We start from the raw sequence: 23754 nt of genomic DNA, 5'->3' as shown, positions 1-23754 counted from the left end.
CCCTCTTGGCTCTGACACCTCCGTTACCACACAGCACAGACTCGGTACTTATGTGGCCCATCCAGATGCCAAAGTAAGCATGTTCCTGGGGGGATCAGGAACTCATGGATGCTCTCGGTCAGGAGGGACACGGGAGGTCGCTTAGGCTAAATCCTCCCCATCTCTACTTACCTGTGTCACCTGCCGATTGACCATCCCACTTCCCCTTATATACATACCGTGATGGGGAACTCATTACCTCCCAAGAGAGGCCATCTTTGAAGTACCCCAAGTGACTGAAAACCCCAGGGAGGAACGGAGAGCCAGCGTGGCCAGAACAGCAGCTTCTGAGACAGCCCTCCTGGCTGTACACGCCCGTGCTTTCCCGGGATCCCTGGGGCAGGCTGAATGAAAAGGCAGCGCTCGGAGAAAGGCAGACAGGAACTCACCACAATGGCCAAACACTTGAAGACTGTGTTTCATTCCACAAGGAAAGCTTCACCTCCGTGCCTCTTAGTGTGGGCTGGGCTCAGTGGCTCGTTCTAATGAAGGAAAAGTGGCCACAGTGGCAGTGCATGAGTCTGAGACGAGATCAGGACAGGCCTGAGGGACTCGGATCACTGTCTCTGGGGACACCAGCAGCCCTGTGGTGAGGACACTCAAGCAGCCCCGTGGGGAAGAACTGAGGGAGAAGCCGAGGTCTCTTGCCAAGGAGCCCCGAGAGTGCGTCAGCTCGGAAGTGGACCTCCCAGCCACAGTCAAGCTTTCAGATGGTGGCAGCCAGGGCAGTGTCTGACGGAGGCCGACGGTCTGGCTAAGCCGCTCCCGCATTCCCCACCCACGGAACCTGCAGGACATCATGAATGTGGCTTTGAGCCACTAATATGGGGAAGTGACTTGTTAAGCAGTGATAGATAACTAATACACATTTGATAAAACAGATGTTCCTTTTCTGTATTTTCTTCTAGCTTCCAAGGATTCCTGAAGAATTTCAATACCGAGGGCACCTCCCTCTTATCTTTGAGCTTTGAATATGAGTGATAGATTGTGTGGCCATAGGTGGCAGTTTTGTTCTAGCGTGATTATCAACAGCACCCCTCCTTCACTATCACAAGTGTCCTGGTTACTAACAAACTGCACTGTTATCCTGTCTGTGGGTAAATACGTCTCCTACGTGGTGTTTTGGGGGCAGGGGGAGGCAGGCCCTCAGGCTTGGTTCTGTGTCTTGACTCGGTTCCTTCCGTGAGCAATGGGTGGCTGAGGGACTGAACTCCCAGTGGTGGACAGTACACGTGAGCCCGGTAGCAGCCATAGCCAGCAGAGCAGAGCTGCCCGGGAGCTGGAGCCTCCCAGGGTTCTCTGAGTATCTTCACTGTGCCGGGAACCACACACACCGATCAGACCAAACTGCCACTTGCGGAAGGTGTAAGACACTTCCTACCAGCTGCCAAAGAACCTGCAGGCACCTGCTGTTGGCTGTATCTCGAACACAGCAAAGAGAAAACGGGATTAAAGTCAGGCTTGTTCTTGGATCGGGAGCCCCACCAGGGGAAGCACAGATGCTCCCATGGTCCAGGCTGGCCACACCCTTGTCAGGTTTCTGCTCTGAAGAGATGCCAGGCTCCAGGCGCCAGGAGAGCTGGGATTGGTGGGTCTCTGGAGACAAGCCAGGGCCTCATATCTAGTCTCCAGCAGGCTGCCCCCAGGGAGAGGGGACAACCGTACTTGACAGCTCCTCCAGGGCAGGCCCTTCCAAGAGGTACAGACATTTGGGAAACTCCTTCTTTACCTGATCTCTCTCGTGGCAAGTTAGGCCATTTGCCTGTTATTCTGTGCTCTTGAAATTGGGAAATAACTGGACCCCGGCCCCTCTTCATGAATGTGAACGCCGTTCCCATTTCCTCTTTGCTGTTTTAGGCAAATCAGCCCCGGTTTCGTTAACTTGCCTCGTGGGTCCTCTTCTCACTCCCTGGATCATGTTTTGCTCTCCTTTGGCTCCACTCCAGTCCCTTGATTTCTCTTAGACTGTGGAGGCCCAGTGTGGCCGTGCAGCTCCGAGAAGGGTCTGCAGGAGGCCGTGGGAAGCAGCGGCTGGTTTGTTGCGTCTGTTTGTTGGTGGTGGGTCTCTGTGCGGTGGAGACTTGGAACTCCTCTTCAGAGGCTGGACTGGCTTCCCCTGTGGGGGTAAAGGAGCAGTTCCCAGTGGGTCTGCGGAGGCCGACTCCTCTGACATGGGTGTGTTGGGCCCCCAAGCCTCGCTACACAGCCTTGCTTGTGGCGTGCTCGGCCTTACTCCTTCACGGGAGTTATTCCAGCCCGCTTCCTGGGTCTCAGTGTTCTGTGCTGCTCTGATGAGCACTTTCACACAGAGCCCCTTTCTCCCGTTAACTCCTCGATGGACTTGGGCAGAAAAGCCAACTCAAGTTCCCAGGGCCTGGGGGTCCTTTGTTCTTCCTCCTGCACTGAGCTCTGGTCTAGGATCTGATGTAGCTTTAAATTTGTAGCAATTACCAAGCATCTGACACTTTTTCTCACCACCGCATCCTGACCAGCAGCATCCCAATGCCATAAGCCTCCAAATCCTGTCAGTGGGAACGTCCCCCACTGCCTCCCTGGCATAGACCCTGCCAGCATTCCTTTCCCTACTCTCACCAGTACTCATCACAGGCCCTCTTCCCATGACCCACCGGTCCTGTGACAGGGCATAGCTTTGAGCCTGCCTACAATAATCCTCACAGACAGCCTCCGTCCTGCCTCGGATCTCTCTGCCCCAGGCCTCCAGGATCTCATCAGCTCCCACCGAATCCTGTTCATTACTCTTCTTTAAGGAACAAATGGAGGCTCTGAAAAGTGACCCGCCCATGAATGCAATACTTGATAGCAGGACAGCTGGGGTTGGAAGCTGGGTCTGTCTGGTTCCAAGGATCTCCGTTCCATTCCCCCCTGCTGATGCTGGCCCCAAACCCAAGTCACACCTGCCCCTTCCTTTCTCTCTCTCTCAACCAGGCCCTTCTGATTGGGTGTCACGTCCTGTCCATTCCACCTCAGAAATCCCTCCTGAGTCTGCACCCCTCTGCCCTGCCCCCCAATCCCAGGGCTGGGAATCCTGGGGCCTCCTCTTGGTGATAGTCACAGGCTCCTGAAGCTTGTTTTTCTGTCAGTCCAGCTACTGCTACTGCAAGAGCACTTTTAAAATGAAAATCTGACAAAGCCTCACTGAATCCCTGTTGTCTCCACTGACATATTGAATGTCCTTCAGAGGCATATGAGGTATGTGGGACCTGACCACAGCCAGCATTCAAGCTGTGTCTCTCTCCCACCCCGATACACAGCCCCTCCTTTAGCCATCTGGGACAACTCGACATGCAAAAGTGTTGAACATTCCTGGTTTTCCACAGGCTTCTCCCGATGTCAGAATGCCCTCTACTTCTTTCCACCAGCTGATCCACCCTTCAGGGCCCAGAGTGGGGCCATTTCCTCTGTGTTGTCTTTTCTATGACTCCAGGCAAATTGGAGACTTCCTTCTTTTGCTTGCACACTTCTGTGTATCCACTGCTAGTGTCAGGCTCCGCACTCTGCACTCTAATTATTGTTGTGTGAGCCTGTCTGCCTCGCTAGACAGGGAGTCCCTGGTGGCAAGGCCCCTTGACTTGCTCACGGTTATGTCTGCCGACCCATGCCTGGCCCAGAGCCTGGCAAAGAGAAGGGACAGCAATTTCTGGCTGAGCGTGCTCCCACTTGGGTCTCTAAGACTTCTCCTCTCTGTTCAGCTTTCCATTCCAGGCTCAAGAACAGTGATTCCGTGCGTGTGTGTTTGTGCTGAGGTGGAAGAGGATACGTAGACAATACTTCATTCCTCTCCCTGACCATTCTCCCAATAACCTCCATAATTGTTCCAACTAAGGCCTATCACCATTGCAAATGAAGTTAGAACTGGTTTCCACAGAGCTAGCAATCTGTACTAGGACATGTTTTATTTTCAATCTTTGACTTTTAACTAAGTCTGTTACATCTGGTACTATTTTTAACTTTAATGGAATAAAATAAAACTTTTAAAACTCTGAACAATCTCTAACTGTGTTTTGTTCTGGGAATCAGACAATGGATGAGCATTGTGGTGACTGGGAGATATTACCAACAATGGGAAAAATAAGTAAGCATGAGTGAGAATCATCTGAAACCAGAAGTGTGGGCTGGTACTTACTCAGAAAGTCACATGGAAGGGACTGGGTCACAAAATCAAATTTGAAGGTTTTTTAAAAATTATCATCTCATGTACTAGAGAACCCCTTGCACCTGGTAGAGTGCCAAGTAATGTGACAAAATCTAATCATGGGAAATCAAAACCCTGTCCCCTCAGGAAAATGCTGTCTCTCTTGGGGGCAGGATGCAGACAGTCTTCTGTGCCGTGTGGACAAATGACCCACCGTGGTGAGCAAGCAATGAGGCAGCAAAGAGGAGACTGTTGAAGTCGGGTGGAAGCCGTGCCTGCAGCCCGAGCCGCTAAGGCACACTTCCAGCAGCCCAGGGAGCTGCAGCCTCGCTCTGGCTGGGCTGACGTGGAATTGGATTCCATGTCCCATGCCACTGCGTTGGAACACCAGCAGCAGTACCCAAAAGTGTGGTTTTGCTGTTCAAAACCAGCCACTGCTTCACCTGCCCGTGGAAGGAAGAACGTGCCCTGCGTCTTCATCCCTGAGCAGCATGTTGTCCCCAACCCCATGTTGAGCTTCCTAATGACCATCAGGCTTACATCTGCCAGTGTGGGCCCAATGGTGACCAGCAACACGATCTCCATCCTAGAGGTGACCATCCTGGGGAGAGAAGATGCATGCAGTCAGCGCTGAGACAATAGAGCATCTGTGTCACCCCCCAAATTGGTCCCTTAGTCCTTAAGAGAACAGACGCCAGCAGTCTCAGCACAAATTCTTTTACAGCTGAACCCCGCTTCCTTCTGGTGCTTATACTTATGGCAATTGACCTATTTCACGCTTCTTTCACCGACTTACGTTTGAGTTCTATTTTGGGAAGTGACACAAAAATCTCTTGTATCCTTGCAAAAGAGGAAGAGGAAGAAACACACACAGGCACACGCATACACGCTCCCCAGAATTCTAGGCTGTAGTAATAGTCTACAAAGGAGCATTTGTTTTCTGTCACCAAAAAACCTTGTCAGAAAGCACTTAAAATGTGTCAACAGTCCTTTCAGAAATAAAACATATATATGTTAACTTATTAGATGCTTATCTGGTAAGATGTCTGCGGAGTAATGTCAATACCTGTTGGTGGAAAGTCCCATCTCAGAAACAGGGCCAGACAGTGATGGATGAGTCCCTGCAGGTTCAGATGCCAAGGGCCCTCAGAAAGCCCCCCACTGTGGTGGTGTTGGTGCCCTCCACGGATGCCCACTCCCAGGGCACCCTGTGCACAGCAGAGGGGAGCCCTGCCTGGGGCCGTTGTGCTACCCTCTCACCTTCTGGCACTGTGTCAGACCATGCTTCATGGCTAGCCACAGGGTTTCCTCTACGTAGTGTCACTTTAATCAGAGGTTGGATATCAGAGTACTGACCTGACAATGAGCCACTGGAATAAAAACTACATACCTGAGTATACAAGACAATTACATTCCGGGTGGCAGATGACCAGACACCCAGTTCCCAAGTGCTATCTTAGGCCTGACAGCACTGACACTATGACAATGGCAGTGCCCATTTGTTGAGTATATATTACAGTCCAAACACCTCACATATATTGTTTATAAACTTCCCTATTCCCTGTGAGGGATATTTTAGCTTACCATTTTAAAAACGAAAAACTACGCCTCAGTGATATTAAATAAATTACTCAAGACACCCCAACTACTAAGTAGCAAACCCAAACTAGGACTCGCACCCAGGTCTGCCTAATTCCAGAGACCGCATTTTCTTCCCCTAAACCAAATTGCCTCTTATAAAAGCAGATTCCACCCAGATTTGGACTTAAATCCTGTGATCATCCCACTGCCAGTAAAGCATTTGGTTTCTTTCCCTTATCGCCTATAAGATGAGAGCACTCTTTAACCTTGGTAGATTTTTAAGGCAATTAAAAATGGAAAGACATTAAAAATGATATGGCATCCTGGATCAGATCCTGGAAACAGGGCATTAGTGGAAAAACTAGTGAACTCCGAATGGAGTCTGGCATTTAGTTAATAGTAATTTACCGATGTTAGTGTCCTGGCTTGGACACATGGACCGTGTGATTTTAGACGTTGACAATAGGGGAAACTGGGCGAAGGGTATGCAAGAACTCTCTGTGCTATCTCTGTCACTTTTCTGTAAATCTGAAGTGATTCCAAAATTTAAAAGTTTACCTTTTTTAAAAAGGGACACCTAAATAAATAAAAGGACAAAAATGGAAATGTGGTAATCCTCCTGTGGTTCCTGAGTCTCAAGATTTGCACAAGTAGATTTATCATAAGCTGAAGAGACAGGAGGACTAACAATTTCTACTTGTACATCAATGCATTGGGATTAATATACTTATTTAACAAATTTACTTAAAAACACTACCAAATGCATTGTTGTTTTTTGTCCTTGTTTATTTTATTAATCGACGAATGCCGAGTGGAACTACTATCCAATGTAAACATTTGTTTTCTAAATGAAAAGATAAGCCATAAATATTTTTAAATGATTCCATATAAGGGGAAGAAGGGATCGTGACAAGGAGGAAGGAAGAGGCTAGACTCCACTGAATATACTTTGTAGGTGTGATTTTGAAACCATGAATGTAGTCCTATACAAGTATAAAATGAAGTGAAATATTCAGGAAAGAAATCCCTAGAAGTCAAGAGCAAATTGAAATAAATAAACCTAGCCATCTACTGATTTGTGGCATGACCACAAAGACAGAAACTATTCCATGTGACTTTAAAATACTCATTTGACTGTACATCCTTAGTAAGACATACCCGAAGAACAGGAAGAACATACAAAAGAAAGAACAACTTAAAGGGTATTCACAATCGTGTTATTGACTCTATGGTTAGGGTTGTTCTTCTGAGACTTAAGACTGATGGGATCAAGTGAAATAGCTCCTGAATTTTAACCAGAAGCAGTCTGATCAACTCATTATACGTTGTATTTTAAAAAACGCTTTCCAGCTTTATGCACTAAAAGGTCTGGAAACAATGACACACCCAGCACTAGTGAAAGCTTCTAGTGTCTAGATTGTGGACTCCAAGCACCATTTCTCATTAACTGCAACCAGGGCTCCTGGGAGAAATGGCTGCTTCCAGGTCTGGGACAAGCAATGTAGCAGGTGAGCATGAAAATCTTGTCGTATCCAAAGATAGGAAGCCATCAAAGATAACTCGAGTCTTGTCAAAAGGACCCAGGAGCTGACCTGACTAGGCTCCCATTAGTCAAAGATGGAGCAATTTGAGCATCAAAAGTAATAACAGTGACTTGAAAGACACCAAAATATTTGTACAGTCATGCATCACTTAACGACGGGATACGTTCTGAGAAATCCATCCTTAGCCAGTGTTGCCCTTGTGTGAACATCACTGAGTGTACTTACACTAACTTAGATGGGATAGCCTCCTTCACACCTAGGCTCTATGGTACTAATCTTTCAGGACCACCAACATATACATGGTCTGTCGTTGACCTAAACGTCATTATACCGGGCGTGACTGCATTCACGAATTCGCTAGGATAGATTAAAAAAAAGGCAAACAGAAAACATCCCTTTGGTGGCTCAGGATGCTAGAGAACCAACACAATCTTTGGAAAATGGGTTAATGAAAAGAGAGATTCAAGCATTTATCCTGACTTCTGTAAGAACCCTACCTTAGGGTATTCAAACAGTTGACGAGAGAAAGTCCCTTATAGAAATGGGCCAGGTAATGAATGAAAAAGGATCCATGGAGTGAGGGCATAACCATTTTGCACCCCCTAATGAAACAACAGATCTAGGAATGGTCATTGGTGGCTACAAAGGTCTCAAAGAGAGATGGCCAGACATGGTGCCTCCTGATGAAAGTCTACAAATTTGATGTCTGAATCTAGCTGAGTCAATTTTAACAAAATGCCTGAGGAGCAGAAAAACAGATTCAAAGTCTCCGTGGGGACACAGCTAGCTAACTCTGGACTGTGGGAAACTAGAGCAGTGCCACCCAACGTGCCTTCACAGACCAGCATCAGCGTGATTCGGGAGCTTGTTAGAAATGCACATTCTCAGGCCTTAGGTTATTGTTAATTTTTTAAGGTATGGCGGTGCTTTGGTGGTTCTATTTTACAAAGTCCTTTCTTTTAGTAATGTGTATTTAAATATTTGTGCATGAAATGATATCCTATTTGAGATTTGTCTCTACTAATTTTGGGGTGGGAAGTGGGAAAAGAGGTGGGGTTATAACAGAAACAAGATGAGCCATGACTTCATAATGATGGAGGCCGGGTGCTGGCTACATGGCAATTCTTTCTACTCCTCTGTTTTTAATACTCAGCCTTTCCATAATAAGATGGATTTTAAAAGAGTCTAATTCAGGCAAACAATGTAGCAAATATAACAAAATGTGAATTATTAAATGGGTTGATGGATGTATTAGGGTAGCTATTACCCTTTTCTCTCTACTTCTCCATGTGCTTGAAAAGGTTTCTACTTAAAACTAAAAAGGCTTTCACTGGGAAAAACTGAAGTAGGTGCTCACGCTTCAAAACATGGGAGTCACTGTAGAAAACACTGACGTCTTTGCAGTAACAATTATTGATGAAAGTGTATGTGCAGACACCATATTACACAAATTCAGATGTGATTACCTTGTTGTTAACACCAGTGTTAATCAGCAGGAAATGAGGTCCAGGGAGCTGTCGCCCAGAGTCACAGGCTGTGCCTGCGGTCAGTCCCAAGCTGATCTCTACCTATCCTGTGATCTTCCTGGTACTGGAACATTTACATTTCAGAATCACATCATTTTTCCGGTTTATTGTTGATCATTCCTATGACTTGGGGATGCTTTCTGTGTTCTAGGATATCAAGTGATAACATTCTGTGCTGTGTGTTTGTTACTTGATTTTTGACTTTAAAATGTGTCATTGGGTTATAACATACATTCAGAAAATTGCGTGAATATGAAGTATGCAGCTGCACGAGTGTCACCTATGTCTTGTGGACAGGTTTCTGGAACCCCTCTCCCTGGCCCGATGGGTGAATCTAGCCCACAAACTGCATAGGCGTTAAGTCAGTCCAATAACACCCACGCTGTGCTGCGCAGGAGCCGTGCAGGCCGTCTTCAGCCTGTGTCACACGACCTTGCGTCCCCACGTCTCATGACTGAAGACGCCAGTTGCACCTCTGCAGAGCAGGAAGAGGTGAAGGGCAGCTCGCTCTCACCCTCCCCCGCTGCATTGCTTAGAGATTGTGGGAATAGTTAACGACCCTGGTCCTCGTCTCCCTCCACACGTAGATAACGTCAGCGTCTCTGAACTTGTTTGATGTGTGACTGAAGATGCTTGTTTATGTCACCCAGATGCACCGTATCCTTTGTGACATAGATGAAATCTAGTGGCAACTTTTTTCCCTCTTCTCCTCTTCCCTGCACGTACACTGTTGGTAAAAGAGACAGAAGCTGCCCTTCACCTCACACCCTCGGAGCAGTCCCATCAGAGCACCCTGTGGAACTGGTTCTCGGGGTCCCACTCCTCACCCCGAGTATTGAATGAACTCCGTCACTAATATCACCTGCAGCTTTCTCTCAGTTGACACTATGCAACCTGTGTACCACCTCCCGGGGCAGGACGTAGAATATTTCCCATGCCTCCACCCCTTGTGCCCCTCCCTTGTCACAACCCTCCTCCTGGGAAATGGCTATGCTGAGGTCTACCACCAGAGATAGAAGTAGGATCCTAGTGGGTGGTCTTTTCTGTCCTGCTCTTTCACTCATCATGATGTCTGGGAGAGTCACACTGTTGCTGCAGGTGGCAGGAGCTTATTGCTTTTTGTTGCTGTGTAGTATTCCATCATGTGAATATACTCAAGTTACTTATCTATCCTATTTGATGGAAAGTTGAGTTGTTTCCAGTTCTCCACTATTGTGAGTAGACTGGCAATGAACATTCCCATAAGAGTCATCTGGCAGATGTGTGCAGCCACGTGTCATGGAATAAACCCTGGGTGGAATTGCTCAGTCAGAGGAAACCAACCATATGTTTACCTTTGGGAGGTCATGGGCAAAGCACTTCCAACAAGGTCCTCACAACTATGACTCCCGCCAGCAGCAAATGAGAGTCCCAGCTGCTTCATCTTCCCAGTGGCACAGTTGTCACTGTCCTTGCCATTCTGCTATCAGCATTTAGGAACCTCCTCCAAACTGTCCAGTGTTCCTCTGCAGAGTCAGTGTGCCCTCCTGTGGCTCGCACAGCATCTTCTCCATCTCTGCCACAGCTCTTGCCATCTCTGGTGGAGCTTTGCTTCCTCTGTGTCTCCCCTCATTAGAATCTAACTCCCCAGGGGCAAGGGCGGTGCTTTCTTCTTCTTCTTGATATTCCAGGAGCTTACACAGGGCCAGGGACACAGTCGTGGCTCAATCAGAGTTTCATTCAATGAGTAAATGAATGAGTGGATGAATGAATGAATCAGTCAATTAATCAATGTTCTGAAGAAATTAAAACCTACTTACCTGGCAGGACATGGTGCACATTTTATATAAACAACTAAGCTCTTTGGGCCATGCGAACCTCTCTCCAGAGCTGTACACACAGGGAGAATTTTTGGCCTGAAATTCAGAGAGCGCTCAGGGATGGGGAGAAGCTTTCATCTCCAAGGCCTCATTTGCACTGGGCCTGCAGCACAGAGGAGCAGGATTCGGTGCCAGGATGGGGCTGCCCAGGCTGTGCTGAGCTTGGATAGTGTGGATCCGCTTTGCAAAGCCCACCTCTTCCCCTCGAGCGACCGGATCCCCAGGATCCCAGGAAACAGCATGTGCACGCCCTTCCGTTTCTCAGTCGCTGCCGAGACCAGCAGGCTCCTCCGTGTGCCGGCTTGGTGGGCTACAAAGGCTACGCCCACCCTGGCCCCACCTCTGAGTTCAGGGATTCCCAGCCGTGACCTCGGGGTCTAGATGCACGTGCCCAGAGGAGAATGATCACGGAGATGCAGTTTTGGTCTCCTCTAATAGACAGGTCTGCCTGTCTATTATGTATAATTTATTATATTTTTATATATATAATATATAAATTATATATAAAATATAATTTACAAATTATATTTATATAATTTATATAACATATATAATTTATAATATATAGTAAAATATAATAATTTATATATAATATAAAGGCTGCCATTTGTATATTGGGAGATTGAGAGTGTCCTGCTGTGTTACAATAACCTGAGAGCCTGTGGAGACAATTCTAACCACCAACAATTCAAAGGCAAAGCCCATCGTTCAGGAAAACATTTGGTTTTCATTGAACTTCTGCATTGTGATTACCCCAGTGGACTGATATCTGCGACTTTTGTTATGAGCTGTTTAGGAGCATTTTGACATGTAGGGGGTGCTGCCGAATGGAAAACAAATGTTCAAAGAGATGAGCACTGAGAAAAGCAGAGTTCTGAGAGAGAGACCGTGGGAACTGGCATGAACGTCATTCTAGTCTCACCAGGGTTTCTTCAAGTCACACCAGCCTGGAGGTGAGAAGAGGCAGAATTCTTACTGCATTTATCTAAGGGTTTACTGCATTGTCTCTACTGGCTCCTGAGGGCACAAGACTCAGCCCTTTACTTCCAGGTGGCCCCTAGGACTGTCACATGTACAACTTGAGCAAACATCCTTGGCCTCCGTTGTGCCCCACTTCCCCTGGCCCTGCCCTCAGCCCCATCTCCCTGAAGCAGTGAACAAGGAAACGGCAGAAGTGCCCGATGCCCAGGGCTGAGCTCTGGCAGCATGCCCTGGGACAGGTGACCACAACCAGCCTGCCTGCTTTCCCAATGTCCCCTGGGAGTTTTAGTGAAGACAGCAGCTGTCAATTCAGCCTGAAATGTCTATCACAGTGGCATACTCTCATGCTTACTTCCCCTGTTCCCCCAAGGAAAGACGGTCCTGTGTGGCTGTCCTCATTTCTCCAGGCTGCTGGACCATTTCTGCCAGGCAAATTCCCAGCTTTGTGTTACAGGAGGAGAGGATGGGATGGGGACGGCAGGAGAGAGGCCAGCGAGAGAGGCGAAGCTTCCTCCCGAAGTCCATTGACGCGATTTGTGTCCCAAAAAGAAGGTCTGGACTTCCTGTGGGTCTGCTTGTGGCTTTTGAACCATGCTTCTTGAACGTCACCCCAGCTGTGGCCTGAGTAGGCCCCATTCCAGTCCCCTCTTCTCCTAGGACTCAGACGTGAACAAATGTAAACGCGAGGCAGCCTCAGTCCTCAGAACAGCCCGTCCTCTTGGGTGACCCAGGCCCCCCGAGCAGACCTGCAGCCTGAAGGGCTGTCTCTTCTCCAGGATGAGTTCCATGCAGGAGGCTGCCCGCCTGTCTGCCCACCCAGGTCACTGCCCCCAGGGAGCAAGGCTGGGGGTTAAGCTGGTACGGGAGTAAATGGCCAAGAAGGGCTTCCTCCAGCAGCTCTTCCCATCCCCTCAGGCTGGGTCCTGCAGCAAGGGGCAGCGGACACACCCCAGGAAGGCCGGAGTCACTGTCCCCAGTGACAAATGTAAGCAATCAAAGCTCACCCCCTAGTCAATTATTCAGATAAATCTGAACAACATCAGATGGCCCATAAAGGTCTGTTTGTTTCATTTTACCCCAATTAGACTAGATTTATGGCACTTGGATTCATAGGTGCACACATCCATCAGTGTCGGGGAACATCTACATGTGGCTGACCAGGAGTGAAATTGTGGTGTTTGAAAGATGTTTCCAAGTCAGTGATGTCCTACTTTCCAGAAATAGTTAATGACAGGAAACAGTGCTAATTAGTGGTAATGAGGGCAAAACGCAAGACTTCAATTACATAACATCCTATAAATTCTGTATGCGTTTCTATCATCTTCCTGTTTCTCACTCTGTCTCTCACTCTCTAGCTACATAACTAATAAATGTAAAAATGATAGAAAACACACCAAAATATTCTCACTGGTTATTTTGGGTTGCTGGAATTGTTGGTGACTTTTCTTTGCTTATTGAAATTTTTGCAGTTTCAAATTTTTCTTCACTTTTATATAGTTAGCCTTTGTTGTGTAACAAACTACTCTAAAACTTAGTTACTCAAAACAAAAAACAAGAAATATTATTTCTGACAAGTCTGTGGGTCCGTGGGGCTGGTCCCTGGATCCAGGCCTGCTTGTTGGGTCTCTGTGGTCAGCTGAAATGGAGCTTTAAGTTTAATATATTTCATCTTCAATGATTTAAGCAGTATTTTTAATCACTTTAATGGTATTTTAAAAATCACTATTGTGTTCGGATCCCCTCTAAAACTGATTCAGAATATATTCTTATCACATTCTCACAAAACATTTGGTAGTGGCCTAGATTTATTACTATTTTGTAACAATTCTAGTCACATTGGAATCCTGCAAAAGATGTTTCAATAAGCTAATATTTAGAAATATTTAAGACTGTCCCTCTGTTAGGAGAAAATGTCGTCAATCACGGCAATATTCTCATTTGAAAACAAGATAAGCAGAGAAATGCATTTTACAAATAGTATAGATAATTTGTCTTTCTTGAAAGCCAGGAATGTAAAATTATAATAATTTCTGATTTTGATATATATAAAACATTGAAAATTAAAATAATGTTTATTAATACATCTCATCTTTATCTTTCAATATATTTTCAGCTACTTCCATGTCATAGGAAATTTAGCATTAACAATTCTTGCAGCAGATGTAGGATTGAACACTTTTCCCTTTCGCCCAGGAATTCTGTAGTCTCCAGGCGTGTCCTGTGTCCCCAGCTCCCTCCCGGGAAGGCCCAACATCTTGCACATCCTTTCACGAGGGCACCTGTGTGTCTGAATCTGTGCACAATTCCTCCCACAAACCTCACAAGCCTGTGACACAGCACAGCGGGCTGTGATCGCCCCATGAGCCCCATAAAGGACGATCCTGTGCACAATAGGCCTCAGGAACACACGCCCTGAGGGAGTAGAGAACAAGCCCCAGGAACAGTCCAGACCATGCAGCTCTGTGCGCAAGACCAAAGGAGAGTGTCAGAGGAGGCACACAGGCCCCTGCTGGGCCAGAAGCGGGCAGGGAGCATCCTCTTCCCGAGGGAGCGGCACGTCGATACTGGGGACAGGAAGCTCTTGTCACACTGGGGCCGGGCCGGGAAGCTGTGTCCATGGGTGGCACACCCAGCGCCACACCCTGGTCTCTGGGGCCCCGGTCAGAACAAGGCGGTGGTGGGCGCCCTGTGCCCCCGGCCGGGGAGCAAGCTGGCTACCGCTAAGCAGGGACTCCTAAGACGAGGCACAGCAGCTCAGTGGTCACACTGTTCAGTCCCTTAATTTCTGAAGTTCAAATGGAATGGGCACAGTATCACAGGCCTTGATGAGAGTGGATTATGATAACAAGAAGTACAGGTCAAAGTGCAACACGCGGTGCGCATCCTCTGTGCTGCTAATGAATGAGGAGAATTTAAAAGAAAAGAAAATACCCTTCACAAAAGGGTACAAAATCAAAATAAATAAAATCCTTACATAAACATCTAAACAAGTAAAGACAAATCTGTATCCAGAAAACTACCAAATGCTGTGGAAAGCTGGCAAAGAAAACCTACCTAATAGGAGACGTATTTCACTTCCATGATCAGTAGACTCAGTATAATGAAGATGTCAGCTCTTCCCGACTGGACCTATAGAGTCAACACAACCCCAATCAATGTCCCAGTCAGACACTTTGTAGATCTCTACAAACCGTTTCTGCACCTGGAATATCCTGCACAACACTGAAGAGCAAAGTTGAGTAAGCCGCACTTCCCCATTCCAGGATTTAGAAAGGTACAGGGAGTGTGATGCTGGGGTAAGAATGTGCCAGGAGATAAATAGAAAAGAATACAGAGTCCATAGATAGACTCACAAACATGGGCAACTGATCTTTGTCAAAAGATCAGAGGCAATTTGATGGAGAAAAGTTAGTCTTTTAAACAAATGGTGATGGCACAATCGGGTGACCATATGGAAAAAACTTAACAAAGATGCCAACTTTTCACATGACACAAATATTCACAAAAATTGTTCATGGATGTAAACATAAACTGCGAAACTATCAAAATTCCAGAACTAGCAAAGGAGAAGATATGACCTGAGATTTCATAATGACCTTTTATCTTCAACATTGAAAGAACGAGTCTTCAAAGAAAAATCCAGTTAAGGTGGACTTTGTTAGAATTAAAATTTTTTACTCTGTGACAATCACTGTTAAGAGAAGAAAAGGACCAACCCTAGACTGTGCGAAATCTTTGGAAGAAGCCTATCTAAGAAAGGGCTTGTATTAAAATGTACAAAGCATCATAAATTCAACAATAAGAAAACAAACATTCCAATGAAAAATGGGTCAAGATCTGAACAGACACCTCGCTAATGAAGGTGCAAGCATACAATAAGCATGCAAGAAGATGCTCAAAATCACTTATCATTAGAGAGAAGCAAGTTGAAACAAAGTGAGACGCCTCGACACACAAATAGACGAGATCAATTCATGGCTGGGGGGTAGGACGGCACAGACTCTCTGTCGTCACTGCTGCCCATGCCGAGTGGTGCGGCCACTGTGGAAGACACTTGGGCACTTTCTTACAGAGCTAAACATCATCTTAACACGTGATCCCTCAACCATCTTCCTAGGTATTTACACAATGTTTTCAAATAGAACGTCAACAAAAAAGCCAGCACACATATATAGACTGCACCTCATTTATACAGGCAGGGAACTTGAATGAACAAAGATAACCTTCCATAAATGAAAGGACACCCAAATGAGGTACATCCATGCAATGTAATGCTATCAGGTGCCAACACTGAAAGAGCTATCAAGATGAAAACACATGGAGGAATCTCAAATTCACCTTTCTAACAGAAAGAAGCATCTGCGAAGGCTTGGTAGAGTACGGTCTCATTGATATGGCATTCTGCAAACACAAAGCTATCAATTTGATACACAGATCAGCTTCCCAGAGCTGTGCAGGGCTGGGGTCGGGGGAGAGGGATGAAGAGGTCAGGAAATCCGTGGGATGCTTTAATGGCGGATACTTGCCTCTCTGCCTTTGACAAAATCCCCAGATTTTTACAGTGGAAAGAGCAAATCTTGACTTACACAAATTAGTAAAATGATTTAGGTGGGTGGATCCTTGGATGGAATGCAGATGAGACTAGAGAGTCTAACCGTATTGAGAATGGAAGAAACAAACTGACTGCAAGTGGTGGGGGAAGTGGTGCTGACCTAAGGACCTTTGGAAATGACTGGAATCTGTACAACTACAGGAAAAGACACCGAGCAAGCAGAAAGCCCCAATTGATAAAGTTCTTTCTCAACAGTTACTGGTTAATAACTGTGAGGCCCCTATGCATCTAGACCGGGATTGGAGAAAGGACTGAGTGGTCGTCAGATGGCAGGAGCCAGGGTTCCACTACTGCAGGGGCAGGCTTCGGGGAGGGCAGGGCGCGGGCTGGAGGGCTCCATGTGGCCATGCGTTCGACTGGGAAGCCGTGCTCTGAACTGACGTTGACCTTAATCTAAACATGGCTGTTTCCATATAGACACATATACAGCAGACAGTGTACACACGGTAAGGATCAGCACACCAGCCTAACTTAAGCATCCTGTCACCGAGAGTGCCAAGAAGCAAGGACACCCCGGAGCAACCAGCACACTGAGCTCACAGATGCACGTTTTTAATGCCATGGTCTCATACAAGGAACCAGTGCTCCTTGAGGAAAAGGCTGATTCCAGGCTGAGGCTGAGAAGGCGCAAGACAATGCTGCAGAATCCTGTAGAAAAGTAAGGAGGCGTTATATCCCCAACTAAAATACACAGGCGCCATAGTTTTCCATCACATTTATGTCGTAAGAATATTTAAGCATTAAACCCAACCCGGCGGTGTAGTGGCTGAGTCAAATGCTTCATTTCGGCTGCCCAGGATTCACAGGTTCAAATCCTAGGCGCAGACTTATGCCCTGTTCATCAAGCCATGCTGTGGTAGGTGTCCCACAGACAAAAGAGAGGAAGATTGCCACACATGTGAGGGACGCTGGAGGCAGAAAGAGGCAGCGGAGCTCCGTCGGGACAAGGAGCGGTCTCATGCCCGCCAGCGTGGCTCTGAGAGTTTGAGAAAGAGGCCCCTTCAGAATCAGTGGGGGCATCAGTTGGACATTTGTTTAGTTAAGAAAATGGTCTATTCAGCTGAAACACTTCAAAATCAGAGCGATGTGCACGGAGCAAAGGTAGTTGGTGTTGGTTTCTGGCCCGTGTGCGCTCACGCCCCCATCCATTCGCTGAGTGACTGAGCTTCTCCACATGAGCCGCAGCAGCTCCTGGGCCCTTTGCACTTCAGGTACCCCATACAATGCACAGGTTAGCATGGGATCTCTGTGCCTCCTTCCAGCTCCGTCTGCCTCATTACTACATTCACATAAGGACACATTCCACTAGGGAACTATTGTTGCCGTCGTTAGGACACGAAAAACGCATCCTGGGCCCTCCTGAGAGGTGCTGCCGGGCCTCACATGCCTCCTGGATGCAGGGTTCAGTGTGGTTGGCATGCCCTCTGTGGGCCATGGTCACACCAAGCCCGTGCTCAGCAGCTTTTCTCACATCCCGGTCCCAGGCCACAGGGCGAGGAAGGGGCAGCAGGCCAGCAGGCCCTGGGGCCTGAACCACTCAGCAGGTCAGCACTCCCGTTTGAATCCACGCTTGGGGTGGACACCAGGGAACAAGCACCCTAGGCTCCCCTGGGCTCCTGAGGTGTTTCGGGTGCCCCTTCCCTGCCCCCTTGCTCCATACCCCATGCCCTGGGAGCCCTTCCACCCAGGACATCAGGAGGCTTAGCCCCTCCAGCCTGGCTATGGGACCCCCGAAGCCTCGTGGTCATGTCCTCGTGGCAGGGAGCCTCTCTTTTTTCTGGAAATGAACTCCAGTCGTGCTGGCTGAGGGCTCCAGCACTGTTTGTCTGAGGCTCCATCCGTCGCCCAGGCTGCATGCCTGCTGCTCTCTGAGACGGGGCCCCGTTTTCCTTAACGTGCCCTGTTGTTCACCACAAGTTCTCTGGGCCTCCAACTCCTGCCCGCTCCAGGCTGTGTACTGTCTGCTCCCACCCCTCACACCCCTGTTACTGGGCTCTACCTTCTGCTGGGAAGCCCACCAGTTGGCTTTGACTGGTCTGTGGACACTCAGCACTGCCCTGGCCTCTGTTCACCTCTGTTTCCATCACGGTGGACACCCAGCTCTGTGTGACAACCTCACATCCTTCCAGCCATCCTCAGCTCCCAGGAGTCCTGGTCCAGCTCCTTCTTTCACACCTCCTACCATCCAGGATGCTTTTAAACAGCCTCTGAGTACCACAGACAAGCTGCCACTCCCCCAGGCCACCTGCTCTGATGCTAGCCTAGGTCCCTGCATCTCGGCAGCTTCCAGGAGGAGGTGCCTCCTGGGCAAGGCCCTGAGTGACCACCTTAGTGTAGTCATGCTCAGAAACTCAAAACCAGGTCCTGCTTCCTGTGAGCTCGTGAAGATTCTGGAGACATGGTCGGAGAGCTGACGCTGACTTCCCAAATCTGCTCCCAGGCCATTCCAAAATGTCTGCCCCTGAGAGAAGGCCCGACTACCCAGCAGTTGTCCCCTGCAATGGGGTGGGATGGCACTCATGGCATGAGAACTGCGGGGAGCAGGGACATCTCCCATGGTCTGTTTCACTCTCTTGGCAAAAAGACCACAGACCAGTGAAGAGTTCTGATGATGAAACTTTGCCCAGTTCTGACTCCCACTCTCTGTGGTCAGGAGCAGCCTTGGGGGGATGCTTGTTAAGAAACAGCTAGTGAGACTACACGGCAGAACTTTGTGTCACTGAAGAACATCGTAAAGTCTCACACCAGGACCATTTAACTGTGTGACGCTATTCTTCTCTGGCACAAAATGTGCCCCCAATCCAACAAGATTCCAGTTGCTCCTTCATTTCTGGGCCTGATGGTGGGTAGGATAGAAGGAAATTCATGACTTCAGCCTCTAATCTGGTAGGACAATCAGGCACACACTGAGCTCTCTCTGTCTCTCACGGCCAAGGGAGGGGGACCAACTCGGAACTGACCTGGGCCCTGGTCACATCGAGGACAACAGGTTCCCTGCGTCAAGATGGAGTCCCTGGCTAAGCCATCTGTCTGAGGGGGCAGAGATGCGGTGGGCAGGCATCCTAGGTGCGGGCAAGAAGAGCGGAGGTGAGGGAGCAAGAGAGCCCAGGAATGTTTGAGGAGGACAGGCCAGATGGTGTGGGTGACAACGGCCAATTACTCCTCCTTTCTGTGCTTCCTCTACGTTATTAAAAACCTGGGATATTACCCACAACACTCCAAATTATTCTGAGGGCAAAATGAGTGGATACGCACAAAGACTCTTAACCTAGACCTCTTGCCTTCCCCGGCCCTGCTCAGCCCTGGGTCCTGGCGCTTCTCTTGCTCTTGGAGGTAAAGGATGGTCTGCCGTGTAGCCAGTCACGTTCTTGGATGGCTGTGCCCTGTCAGGGAGGCCGTGGGCAACCAGGATGTGTGCTCCGTCCCTGCCGCAGCCTGAACGCCATGCTGGCAGAGGCCAGGCCCCCTGTGTGTCTGAGGGCCACTGGCAGCCTCCATCCAGAGGGGAGAGCTCTGAACCGCTAAACAAGTCATCTGGGTCTTGCTGTGACTGGGTGTTTCTGTGGGAGCACATTCACAATACTCGGCAGTGACCCCTGAGCTGCTGATCACCGGGTGGGGACTCTGTGTGAACTCAGCGCAGTGGCTCTTGTCCACCCATACTGCCAGCCCTTCAGGATTTAAACAGGCAAGGCCGTGTCCATGGATGCCCAGAGATCATAGTTGGGTGGCATTCTCCTGGAGGACCTCCCTACACCTGCCCCTCTCAGCCTCAGCTTTCAAAGCCCCCAACAGAAATGGCTCACACAGCCCAGGAGGTAACCACAGCACAAGACTTCGGAGAAGAGCACAGCCATCCCAGGGGCAAAGGTCTAGGGGCTCGGGCCAAGCCAGAACGCAGGACAAGTCAGGAATAACATGACTCAGGGTGTGACGGATGGATCTCCTAGACCAAAGACGTCAGCACCACACAGACACGGAAGTCACCTTGGTCAGCAAGGGACCGAGTGGGGGTTTCGTCTGGCCAGGTACATGGACCCTTATCCCGCCTGTCAGAACCCATCCTGGTCCATCAGGCCAGCCAGGGAGGAGTGGCTGTGAGGCACCTGAGGGAGGGTGGGGCCTTGAGGGGACTTCTGACTTGACAAGAGTGAAGAAGGAAGTGCAGGGGCTGGGGTCCTGGGTCACAGGGAGCAGGAGGGTGTCGGGAACGGGGCCCAGCTGGAGCCTGGACGGCTGCACCACAAGTGTTCCCCTGGAGAGGAGACGAGCAGGGAGAGGACTTCGGAGCTGGGGACAAGTTCCCAGCAGGATTCCAGGCCAGGGAAAGGGTGAGCATGCAGCCCCAGGGGGACACTGAGGAGGGGAGGTCCTGCCTGCCCAAAGTCCCTGCACAAATGACCTTCCCCTTGCCTTGTCCTCTCCACACGCACGGTTTGATCTCCTTACGTGTTTTCCCCACTTAGAGCTGATGCGTTTCCAGAGGCTGAACTAGAAAACTACAAGTTCCCAACATGGGGTCCAGAGACACGTCCACAAGAGACGCAGGAAATGTTTCCTCTCCCTCCAGAGTGTGGACGGGCAGCCCCACCCCTGGGGCACAGAGTGGGCCTGGCAAGTGGTGGCTTTAGGGCCCCCCATATTTCCGTGGTGGATGCTCGGCCTGAGAAAACACCTCGACCTCCCATCTCAGGGGTCTGAGGGGCTGTCTCTGCTCCTGGCCCAGCTTCACGATGCTGACACGGACCTGTCCTCTGAGGAGGGGCACTTGGGGGTCTCCTTCAGCAGCCAGGGAGGGGCTGCACCTTCCCCCCTCTCCCACACACAATAATCGGATGACTGCAAAATTTCTTTCTCCAGTGAGGAATCTGAGAGTCTGGACAGCGTTTAAATTAGCACAGAATGTGTAAGAACCACCACTCCCAGGCTCTAAGAGAAACAGGACTTTAATACAACAGTCTGCAAATCTGGCATGAACTATTTACAAGCAGTGATTCTCACCCCTACAGAGATGGAAATTGGCCTCAGGAAGGGGTGGCAGGTGGTGGGGCCCTTGCACCCTGAGTGCCCCAGCTGGCTTCCCAGTGCTAAGGAAGAGGACATACGGCCACGGGACACTCACTCACTCCTCAGCTTCATGATGGCCGTGCTCTCTGGGCCTGGAGAGAATTGCTGGCCAACTAGGAAGGGGGCTCCAGAAGGAAGGACAGGATGTAGCTACAGGACAGAGTGGCACCTGTGAGCCTCCCACAATCCACAGCCCAGGTGTCCCTCCCAGCATCTGCCCAGCAGCTGGAGTCCAGGTGCCCTAGCCATAGCCATGGGACAGGTCAGGGCTGACAAGGGAGCCATGGACTCAGGCTCTCCGGACTGGCCTGCAGGGAGAGTCCACCTGTTCCTCCCCATCTCCTGGCTGGCCTCACCTCTCGTCCTCACTGAGCTGATCCATGTCCCAGAACCAGGACCTGAATAGCTCCTGGGTCTCTAGGTTGTAATTCTCTGCAGCCTCCTGGAGCTGAACGATCTCAATCATCACGCTGTGTTCCTGGGACCAGAGAAAGGAGACGATGCCGACAGAGCCTGCTGGGGATGCTGCAGGGTCTTCAGGGGGTGAGGAGTGGGGCAGGGGACTTGTCCTGGGTCCTTGCTCACATGGGACCCTCCTTCCCTCCAATTCCATGCAGGTCCTACCTGTTCTCAGAGATGGGTATAAGCCCCTCCTGCACAAAGTTTCGCTTGATGCCCACCGCAGCCCCCACCCCCCTACTGGATGGGTCTCCTAATTCTCTGTCATCCAACACTCTCAATAAATGTAAGACACAGGGGGTGGAGCCCATGAGAGTTCTGCCCAGGGGTGTCTCTGGTTTCAACACCCCTCTCCTCCCTGACATGGAAGGCCACAGCTGCTCACCTTTTTCTTTTTCTCGTGGTTGATCTCATTGCCCTGGAAGGCAGACAGCAAAAGTCCATCAGAACGTGCCCCCTAGCTATGACAAGCCCCCGGGTGCACCCCTTCTCATGGTGCCCAGCTCCAGGTCCAGGAGGGGGCTGGGCATGACAGAAAACAGGACTTGGACCCAGGCCAGGCTCTGGGCTCCAGAGAAGGGAGGACATGGGGGCCGACACTCAAGGACCCTGTAGCCCAAGCCTCTCTGATGACAGACAGGGAGGCTGAGTCCTCAGGCAGGAAGGGACAGCTCCAGCAATGTGCTGCCTGACTTGGAGGCCGACTTCTCTCTCGCCTCCAACAAAGCCCATGCGGCTCTGCAGGCGGGCAGCTCTGCTGCTTTGCCAGCCTGGGGACCCGGGACCGGCTCCACGTGGAACCTTCGTTCCCTCATGCCTAAGAGGGGCACACTGTCCCAGCCCACAGGGGAGCCTGGGAGGCTGTCATGACAGGAAGTTACCACATTCTGACCACTCAGGTCTTGGTGCTGTGACTGTGTCTTCCCAAGTCCCAACCTGGTCACCCCCTTCTGGCACCCAGGCTCACTCACATTTACATAATCCTCCATGGCAGTGTCGAGCATGATCAGGTCAGTTAGCATGCTGCCCAGGAAGGGGACGATGCCCTGTGCCATTGGGATTAGATGGGATGAGCCCCTGGTCTCAGGTGAGCCCATGACAGTCCCCTGAAAACTCCTCATGCTCAGCCTCCTGGCCCAGCCCGGGGCCAGCCTCAAACCCTTTATAGCCGGCCCTCAATCCCCACCCCTCACCCTCCAAGAACACCAGACTCCTCCTGGTCACCTCCCAGGGCCTGCTTTTGGCTGGTCACAGGGCCTTTAATCCTTGGCCCCTCCACTCTCCCGACCCATCCTGCTGCAGCTCCCCAGGCCCTCCTCCTGGTCACTTCTAAGGGCGGGTGTCAGGCTCTGTGGCAACAGGAGGAGGGCTGCAGGAGGAAGGCCCCCTCTCTGGATTGGAGCCCCCAGCTGGGAGGGCAGAGTCCCCTCCTCTGACCTTGGAGCCCCTCCCCACAGGCGCACTCACCTTCTGCTGCTGCCTCTTCCGGCCTCTCTGCAGAGTCCTCAGCAGGGTGGCAAACTTGGAGGGCTGCTTCTGCCAGGACTGAGGACAGGGTCAAGGAGGCCATCCTCCCCTCACCCCACTTCTCAGCCCCTCTGACCTCAGCCCTGGACGTCTGAACCAAGTCAGCTGGTACCCATGCTACTCCATCCTCCAGCACACTCTGATTCTAGAACAATCCTAGCTCCAACACTCTCGCTGTGTGACCTTGGGCCGAAGGCCTGTCCTCCTTGAGTCAGCCTCCTCATCTGGAAAGTGTGACAACTCCCCCTACCTCGCAGGGGCTCCTGAGGACTCAGCGTCAGTCTACATGGTTCTGGCTCTCACCCCACCCAGCGTGAAAGGGTGGGGCGGGGCTGAGAGGACACTTCGGTTTCTCTTTCATGTGGTGCCTATGAGGTCCACTCAGGAAAGAATCACTGAGCACCAC

The 23754-nt window shown here is 49.9% G+C and overlaps 1 protein-coding gene across 6 annotated transcripts in view; it reads right to left on the bottom strand.

Annotated features, from left to right (window-relative positions):
- Positions 1–435: 435 nt before the first annotated feature.
- LOC138919097 (ral guanine nucleotide dissociation stimulator-like) overlaps positions 436–23754 on the bottom strand; it is a 35704-nt gene continuing 12385 nt past the window's right edge. For 2 of the 6 annotated variants that reach the window (XM_070243160.1, XM_070243158.1), the window contains 6 exons: positions 23289–23366; positions 22793–22867; positions 22207–22239; positions 21719–21840; positions 14738–14812; positions 3917–4793 (listed from right to left, as the gene is read on the bottom strand). In XM_070243160.1, the coding sequence (XP_070099261.1) occupies positions 14776–14812; positions 21719–21840; positions 22207–22239; positions 22793–22867; positions 23289–23366 (345 nt within the window). In that variant the 3' untranslated portion in view covers positions 3917–4793; positions 14738–14775. Of the gene's footprint in view, positions 2156–3916; positions 4794–14737; positions 14813–21223; positions 21513–21718; positions 21841–22206; positions 22240–22792; positions 22868–23288; positions 23367–23754 lie in introns of those variants that run through there. The other 4 variants (XM_070243159.1, XM_070243156.1, XM_070243155.1 and 1 more) reach the window with 3 other exon arrangements.

Source organism: Equus caballus, chromosome 19, assembly GCF_041296265.1.
Source record: "Equus caballus isolate H_3958 breed thoroughbred chromosome 19, TB-T2T, whole genome shotgun sequence".
NCBI classification, from domain to species: Eukaryota; Metazoa; Chordata; class Mammalia; order Perissodactyla; family Equidae; genus Equus; species Equus caballus.
Note: the sequence above shows the minus strand (reverse complement) of the source record. Positions and strands in the feature narration are given on the sequence as shown.